The sequence below is a fragment of the Myotis davidii genome, unplaced genomic scaffold (assembly GCF_000327345.1).
Source record: "Myotis davidii unplaced genomic scaffold, ASM32734v1 scaffold1493, whole genome shotgun sequence".
In the NCBI taxonomy this organism is placed as follows: domain Eukaryota; kingdom Metazoa; phylum Chordata; class Mammalia; order Chiroptera; family Vespertilionidae; genus Myotis; species Myotis davidii.
In genome coordinates this window covers 142,585-151,775 of record NW_006284834.1, presented here as the reverse complement: position 1 = coordinate 151,775, position 9,191 = coordinate 142,585, and the positions used below count along the sequence as shown (strand labels likewise).

Below are 9,191 nucleotides of genomic sequence, written 5' to 3'. Positions count from 1 at the left end.
GGATTTTGTGCCTTGGTTTCCTCATCTGGAAAAATGTAGGTAATAATAGTGTGTATACCCTCAAGGGTATGAGGATTACATGAAATAGTCCTGTTAAAGATTAGTATACTGGTGGGTATATAGTAAGCTCTCAATAAATGTAAGTTGTTGTTATTAGTTTGCGAATATGTCAAGAAAAGAGGATGCATCAAAAAGCATTTTGGAATAAAGTCAAAATAGTCACTAGCACTTTCAGGTCAATGGGACTAAATTGGTGCGAACCTCTACAAAAAGGTGGAGAGGATCAAATGACTCAGACCGCCTTAGCAACAGGCCCCCAAAGAATGTGAATTTCAGTAGCCAATCAGCGTCCGAACTGAGGAGGAGTTAGCCAATGGAGGAAGGAAAGAGGAAGAGGGAGGACGCGCCAATTCTCCTGCCTAAGCCTCGGCCCAACAAAATGGCGGCGGCGGCGGCGTCGCTTTGTTTCCGCGGCTTCTGCAGTGGTGGCAGTAGTCGCGGCCTTTGAGCTGTGGGCAGCTTCCAGCAGCAGCTATCGTGACGACTGAGTGCAGTGCATTTCTGTCGTAGCCGGGCGCCAGGAAGCGCGGAGCGACGCCCTACGGTAGCTGAAGCCCATAAGGCTTTGAAGCGAAAACATGACTGCTGAGCCCATGAGGTAAAACACAACCCGGTCTCACGGGTCCTAACGATCTTGGCCTACGCGCTTTCTGAGTCTGGGAAAGCTTTGGCTTGGTGGCTCAGACCTGTCTGTTGCTTAGCTGAAAGAGGCATCGTTTTCTCTTTAGGCATGTTGGGCGCATGCTTTAACGTTCCCTAACCAGTGAAGCTTAGTTGGCCTCCTCTTGTTTATTTGATGCCTGTGCACTGAGACCGCTGAAGTCGGAGGCAGTTGTTGCAATCCCCGTCATTCTTCCTAATCTTTGGGCCTAGAAACTGCGTTGGGGAAGAAGCTGGTGGGAGGGTAGAAAAGGGGGAGGTGGTAGGGTGGGAAGAAGGCGGGTGAGAGGGTGGGAAGAGGGGGAAGGGCGTGCGTGCAGGAGGATGTGAGATCCTGGGACGACTTAGTGGCCTTAAGACGGCTGGAGACCGGAAGTACCCAGGCCTTGCAGATTTTTGTTTTTGTAGCCCTTGGGGATAAGTCCCTTTCTGGGGGTGAATGGATGGATCTTGCCAAGTATTTACATCCCTTTTCTACTTCAGATCCTCAAGGGTATCCTTGGACTTACCTCTAGGCAAGGGGAAAGTAACATGAGGTTTTGCTTCCGAAGGGCATACTTTTTTGTGAAGTCCAGCTTTTATGGTTGGTAAGGCAGATCTCAAATGTTTTCCCACTTTCTGAGCAAATTTCGAGCAAAAGTAATTAGACCCTATTTTTGTTTATTTATTCCATGAGGGATGGGGAGCAGGTAAACGTGGGTTGATGGGAAGTAAGATTTATTGCAAGGGAAGCTATGCCTAGCAGGCTGCCTCTTACCAATCAAGCACGTTTATTAGATTCAGGCTTTTTTCCCTTTGTGCTTCTGATTTGCCTCTTGATAGTGTCTAAAAATATGGGTTAATATGAAATGTATACCACTTTTAGACAGGTGGCCGGCTTGCTTCTCTGGCAGTTTGACATTGGACATTTCATCCCTTGTGAATTAATAATTTTTTTTACTCTGAGATGTGTTTTTTTTTAACTTAGCTTTCCCTTTTCTTAATATATTTTTACTGATTTCAGAGAGGAAAGGAGAGGGAGAGAGAGAAACATCAATTATGAGTGATGGAAGTGCCTCCTGCTATATTTTTACTGATATCAGAGAGGAAAGGAGAGGGAGAGAGAGAAACATCAATTATGAGTGATGGAAGGCTGCCTCCTGCATGCCTACCACTGGGGATCTAGCCCACAACTCAGGCTTGTGCCCTGACCGGTGGGATTAAAACGGTGACCTCCTGGTTCATAGGTGGATGCTCAACCACTGAACCACACTGGCCAGCCAACTGAGATGTATTCTTGGCGCCTAGTGGCAAGCTAAAGGAAAAAACAGGGAGCATGGATCAGAATTGTATTCGTAGTTGGTGAAATGTGCCTTTGAGTAACTACTAGGATGTTATGTGTTTATGGGGCTCTTTAGCTAGTATATAGATTTTGGGAATGAGACTATGATACCTATGCTTATTTTTCTGCATTAACCACCAGTAGATAGATGATATCCTTCCCTCGAGAAAAAAAAATACACTTTAGTTCTTAGATTATAGATTCCTAGTTGTGAAAACATTGTGGCTTTGGTTTCTGAATTTGTGCTTATTGTCTCAAGGATAGTAAACCTTTATATATAGGGTATTGGACCCATAGAGGTCCGTACCAGTACAACTTGGTTGGTTATTATCAGGTGCTCATGTTCATCATGGAGGGTGTACTTTATTGTATCTCACAAAGTTGGCATTTAAAACTGTAGGGTTTTCTGAATTTGGATTTCTTCCTTTCTTTAGAGTGAGTGAATAACCATGTATACACTTTCTGAATAGAATTATTCATTTTATGCCAGGGTTGATTCTCCTTATGGTTCTTGAATTTTTGTAGAACCTGGTGGTAAGAGTAAGAATTCTACCTTTACCTGTATAATCTTTTTAATTTTGTATTTTGTTACTAGAGACTTGGTGCATGAAATTCATGCAGGGGTCCCTAGGCCTGGCCAGAGATCAGGGCTGATTGGGGCCTTCCTTCCCCGAGCTGCCGGCTGCCAGCTGCTGGCTGGGACTTTCCTTCATTCCACGCTGCCCCCTGGTGGTCAGCACACGTCATAACAAGCGGTTGAACTCCCATTCAGTTGAACTCCTGAGGGGACAAATTGCATATTAGCTTTTATTATATAGGATTATTTTTTGTTAATCCTCACCTGAGGATATTTTTCCCATTGATTTTTAGAGAGAGTGGAAGGGAGGGGGAGAGCCAGAGAGAGAAACTTCATTTTTTAAATTAAGTATCTTTTTTTGACTTTTCTTTATTGATTAAGGTATTGCATATGTGTCCTTATCCCCCATTGCCCCATCCTCCCATGCCCTCACCACCCCTGGTGTCTGTATTCATTAGTTATGCTTATATGCATGCATACAAGTCCTTTGGTTGATCTCCCCTACCTTCCCTCTGAGGTTTGAGCATCTGATGGATGCTTCTCTGTCTCTGGATCTGTTTTGTTCATCAGTTTATGTTGTTCATTGTAATCCACAAATGAGTGAGATCATGTGCTATTTATCTTTCTCTGACTGGCTTTTTGGCTTATCATAATGCTTTCCACTCTATCCATGCTGTTGCAAATGGTAGGAGATCCTTCCTTTTTACAGCAGCATAGTAACTTCAGTGTGAGAGAGAGACATTGATTGGTTGCCTCCCCATGTGCCCCAACTGGGGCAGGGATGGAGCCTGCAACTGAGGTACATGCCCTTGACTAGAATCAAACCAGTGACCCTTCAGTCCTGGGCTGACCCTCTTACCACTGAGCAAAACCAGCTAAGGCTACCTGTATAATCTTGATTAATTCTTGAAACAATCCTATGGGGTAGGTACTTGGTATTTCTCATTTTGCAGATGAGAAGGAAACTGAGGCATAAGTTCTTTGAGATCAAAGAACTTGATCAAAAGTTAATACTGCTTATAATTAGTGATGCTGGAATTGAACCCAGTCTTGACTCCAGAGCTTATGTTCTTAACCATAGGCATTAATGATTCTTTAAGCTGCCAGATCTAATATGATTATGACCACTTTAGCCCAAGTATTATAAGAAACACAATTTAGCTACTATTGTGGTCATTTGTTGCAGCTTTGAGTTTTAGCTGTTAACAATATTTTATCTTTAAGTATAGATGAGATAGTGGGATAAAGGAAACAATTCCAGGAGAGTCTTTAAGTTATGTGAAAAGCCCTTGTAAAGAATCACATATATACTAGTAAATGTAGAGAATTACTTTTAAAAAGCATGATGCTCCCTGATTATTTGCTATGAAAGAGCTTCAAGTGAATGTTCAGAAGAACTGTCTCAGGCTGAAGTGTCATTCATCACAAGCCATAATCAGTTGAAGGATGATCTGACAGGTAATGCTTGAGTGAGTTGAACCCACAACACCAAATCACTCTTGATTATCTTCTAATGTGAGACATAATATGAACAATTAATGCATTACCATTAATTTTGTTACACAGTAGTTCCAGATTTTTTTCTTTGTCAGATCTTCTCTTGAGCACTTGATTAGGTCTGATTTTTACTTGTGTTTATATAAAAAAGAAATTTTCTAGGATAGTATGGTGAAAAAATAGCGAGTAGCCCTGGCCGGCTTGGCTCAGTGGATAGAGCATCGGCCTGTGGACTGAAGGGTCCTAGGTTCGATTCCAGCCAAGGGCACATACTGGCGTTGCGGGCTCGATTCCCCATGGGGGGCGTGCAGGAGGCAGCTGATCAGTGTTTCTCTCTCATCATTGATGTTTCTATCTCTTTCTCTTCCCTTCCTCTCTGAAATCAATAAAGAAATATATTTTAAAAAAAGCGAGTAGGCAAGAGGGAAGAAAATAAACTGATGACCTGGCAAAATCATACATTGAAAAGTCAGTTATTTAAAAGTGATCCTTCTTTTTTGAGTATCAGTAATTCTTAAATTTTATTGCCTTTTTTGGGGGTAGGGAGAAGAGTAGTGATGAGAAGTTTCTTTATTCATTGCATGCATATCTTTTTTTGCCTTAAAAGTTATATGGTTAGGAAATAAATGTTTTGTTGCTAATATAATCTGTCATATCATGTACACATACTTGTGCAAACACTTATTGGAAAAGAAAAAATATTTGCATGGGAAGTTTGTTAATAATTATTGTGGCTCAGGACATGCTCTATTTGGGAGAATACTATATTCAGTTGTATTAGATTTGTGCTCTTTTATGATTGGAGATACTTCTGAAAATACCTATATTAGTTCTAGCCAATTGTGATTTTTGTCCTGGGAAAATATTCTGTGAATTTTGCCCCGTAGCCCCTATTCCTTTTCTTTTTTTATGTGATGTTTTTAAATTAGGCCTTGTAATAACCCTTTGAGGTAGTAATTCTTTTTTATTGATTTTTAGAGAGAGAGGGAGGGAGAGATAGAAACATGAATGAGAGAGAAACATCAATGAACTGCTTCCTGAATGCCCCCTACTGGGGATCAATTCCTGTAACCCGGGCATGTGCCCTTATCAAAAATCAAACCTGCAACTTCTTGGTGCATGGGGCAATGCCCAACCTAATGAGCAACACTGGCCTGGCTGAGGTAGTAATGCTTTATCCCTACGTTACAGATGAGGAAACTGAGACTTTAGGAGGTTAAGTAATACGCTCCAGGGCTCCCAGTGAATGAGCAACAGACTGAATTTGGACCCCATGTCTCTGTGACTCCAGGCTTCTGCTTGGCACCCATGGCTGTGTGGCTTCCCTTGGTGTCATAGAACCCTTTGTCCAGTTTGGGAGCCAATGCTGTGCAGGTATTTCAGTTGACATTGGAGAGAACTTTTACTGATGTGACTGGCCCAGAATCTGTTGGATGTGCACCACTATTTTCTGATACTATCTCTGAGACTTTGTCTTTCGGTTTTGGCTTGAAGTAGCCATTCTTGTTATCTATAGTTCAGTTTTCATGTTAACTGTTCCATTCAATATTTGTTTAAATATTTGTATGGCAGTGATATATATATATATTTTTCTATGTTCCATTTTTAGGGGAATGCTTTATTGTTGATTAATTACATTAGTATCAACTAGGGGGCAGGCACTGTGCTAGGGTTTGCAAAGGTTGACAAGGTGGAATCTTCTGTGAGTCTCCTGCCAATCTCCTCTCAACCCCTCTCCCCCCAGCACCTGCCTCAGTGCAATACTCCCATCCCTAATGTGGTCTGGGAAAGGAAGGGGGCCAAAGGAGTTAGGAGGGGTTAATTATTTGCATTTAAAAAGGCACTTCCCGGGTGTGGAAGATTCACTTAGTTTTTTTTTTTTTTGTTTTTTTTTTTAATTAACTGCAGTTCAGCCTTTGCCAGCCACAAACAAAAGAAGTTTATGTCCCTGGAATAGTAGGTGCTTTTTAAGATCACCACCTTACCTGCTTTTAGGTTGAGTGGTTTTTAAGTGGAGTGTTCCTTAAGGTAAATATCACCAAGGAAACGAAGGTGAATTTCGCTCTTCACAAAATTCATGCCTACTTAATTAAGGCATTCTTCATTTAGCAACGGAGTTAGTAAGTAAATAAGCAGTCACAAAGTGCTAAAATGGAGGTATATTGGTTGTGCTATGGATCAGAAATGAAGGAAAGCCTAATTTGGGGATTGTCTAAGAAAAGTTTTGCAGAGGAGATGGTATCTCTATTGGGTCTTGAAGATGAGTTAGCAGTTAAGGGTTGGCTATGAAAAAGGGCAGTCCAGGCAGAGGGATTTACTATGGCTAATGATTAGTCTTACTTCCCACATAGCAGAGGAAATAAGCCATATACACAAATAGTTTTGCAGCAGGATATAAAATGATAAATGTTGCATTGGGTAAAAACTAAGTTGCTGTGGGAGTTCAGGGTAGAAAGACATTTCTGAAAGGGTCCATGGAAGGTTTTATAGAGTGCATTTGAATCTGGCGCTTGGACGGTGGGTATAGTTTTGACAGAGAAGACTGGGGGAGGATTCCATAGCATCTTGAGTAAAAGAATGTTGTATATATTAGTGTTTTCTATTTGGGAAAAGGTTAACTTAGAATTTTTAACTAAACTGCTGGACAAATATTGTATGACCATTGTGCAATTAGCATGGTTTTCTTTCTAGCTTTATTGAGATGTAATTGACATATAATGTTGTGTAGTTTAAGGTGTACAATGTGATGATTTGATATATGTATTTACTTAAAAATTACTACCACAATAAGATTAGTTAACATAATTACCTTTTTTTTTTGCTGCTGTGGTGAGAATAGTTAAGATCTGCTTATATAGCAGCTTTCAAGGGTATATTATGGTATTAACTATAGTCACCATGCTGTACATTAGATATCCAGAACTTATTCATGTTATATTGCAGTTTCTGGGTTAACTTTTTTTTAATCCTCACCTGAGGATATTTTTCCCATTGTTTTTTTTTTTTTTTGTGAGAGTGGAAGGGAGTCAGGAAGGGAGAGAGAGAGAGAGAGAGAGAGAGAGAGAGAGAGAGAGAAACATCCATGTAAAAGAGCCATATCTCTTGGTTGCTTCCCGCATGCTCTGACTGGGGCCAAGGATCGAGCTTGCAACCGAGGTATGTGTCCTTGACCAGGAATTGAACCCGAAACTCTTTGGTCCGCAGGCTGATACTCTAACCATTGAGCAATCGGCCAGAGCTCTGGGCTAACTTTTGTAGCTTGATGATCTTGTAAAAGCCACATGTACCTTGTGAGTGAGCCTGATGATTCTAGATCAGGACTGTCAAAAGTATTACCTACTTTCCTTAAAGATTGTGTAGAATTTAATGCACAGATTTTGAATGACTATGATTGTTTTAAGTCTATCCTTAGTTGTCTTTATTTTGGTCATCTGAAGCGGTCTGTTGGCTTTTGTGTGACATTTGATGTATAAAGTCCAAACTCAAAACTAATTTATTTTCAAGTAATACTGGATTTGCTATTTTCTTATTTGAGTTATGTTAGTTACTTTTTTATTTATTTGATAGCATTTCAAACCTAGTTCTGATATAATGCTTGTTTTGAAAATGTGAATTTGTTCCAACAAGGGGACAATTTGAACATAAAAATTTTCATTTGTTTATGTAATATTTTGTCTGCAAAGTTGGGGTCAACAAGCTATGGCCACTAACCAGTGGCCTATTTTTGTAAATAAAGTTCTATTGGAACACGTCCAAGCCCATTTGTTTACATTGTCTGTGGCTGCTTTTGTACTACAATCTCAGAGTTGAATAGTTACAACAGAGACCTAATGGCTCACAAAGCTTAAAATATTTATTATCTGACCCTTTATAGAGTTTGCAGGAAACTGCACCAAGCTTAACTGAGCTGCATTAAAATATTTGCATATACATACACACACTTCAGACATCTACCAGTTATCGCAGTTCATCCCTTATGTTATGGGTCTTACCCATCCACATCTGTTACAATTTTCCATCCGATTTCAGATAGCTCTCCTTCCATCACTTCACAATAATTCATAAGCTGCAACCCTTCAGATGCCCACTTCCACAAGCAAACTTAAGGTCTTTTTCAAGGTAAAGTGCCATGTTTATTGGTCTATTTGTGTATTTCTTAATCACTTAACATTTGTACGCCATAAGCGTCTATAGACGCAAGTGGCTTACCTTTTTAAATTAAATTGAAAATATCATGGCAGTTAACTGGTTAATATGTGTAAAGTTATGCTACCATTTTTATTAGGTTTTTCTTTTTAAAAAATATATCACTGATGATACTTTAAAAGATTTGTTTTTTAATCCTCACCTGAGGATATGTTTATTGATTTTAGAGAGAGGAAGGGAGAGAAAGAGAAAGAAAGGGAAAGAAACATCGATTAGTTGCCTCTCATAGGTGCCCCAACCAGGACTGAACTTGCAACCTATGTATATTCCCTGACTGGTGATTGAACCCACAGCCTTTCGGTGTAGGAGATGAGATGATGCTCTAAAACAACTGAACTATAGCGGCCAGGGCTATGTGTGTTTTTTTTTTTAATTCCTCATCCAAGGATATGTTTTTATTGATTTTTAGAGAGAGAGGAAGGGGGGAGAGACAGAGAGAGAGAGGGAGAGAGAGAGAAAGAGTGAGAGAAATATTGATGTGAAAGAGAAACATTAATCCGTTGCCTCCTGTACATGCCCCTACTGGTAATCGAACCCAAAATTTTTTTGTGTAAGGGAGGACACTCCAACCAACTGAATCACCTGGCCAGGGCTGGGGGATGTTTCTAGCTATCAACTAAAGAGGTTGAGTTAATTACAAACTTTAAAAAAGTAGTTTTAGTTACTTATACCATTGTTCTTTTTATTTTATAATATAGCTCCAAGTTACACTTGTAGTATCCTTTCACTTCAGGCTGGTGGACTCCCTTTAGCATTTCTTGTAGGGCAGGTATATTAGCAACAAATTCCCTCAGCTTTTGTTTTCTGTCACATTTCTTCTTCCTTATCCAAGGATACATTACTACATGTAGAATTAATTGTTGGTTAACA

The 9,191-nt window shown here is 40.1% G+C and overlaps 1 protein-coding gene across 1 annotated transcript in view; it reads left to right on the top strand.

Moving 5' to 3' along the window:
* Window positions 1-433: 433 nt before the first annotated feature.
* Window positions 434-9,191, top strand: part of ATRX (alpha thalassemia/mental retardation syndrome X-linked) — a gene marked incomplete at its 3' end in the record, with an annotated part of 143,993 nt that continues 135,235 nt past the window's right edge. Inside the window, exon 1 of the mRNA XM_015557685.1 lies at window positions 434-658. Coding sequence (XP_015413171.1) covers window positions 639-658 — 20 coding nt within the window. The remainder of the gene's footprint in view (window positions 659-9,191) is intronic.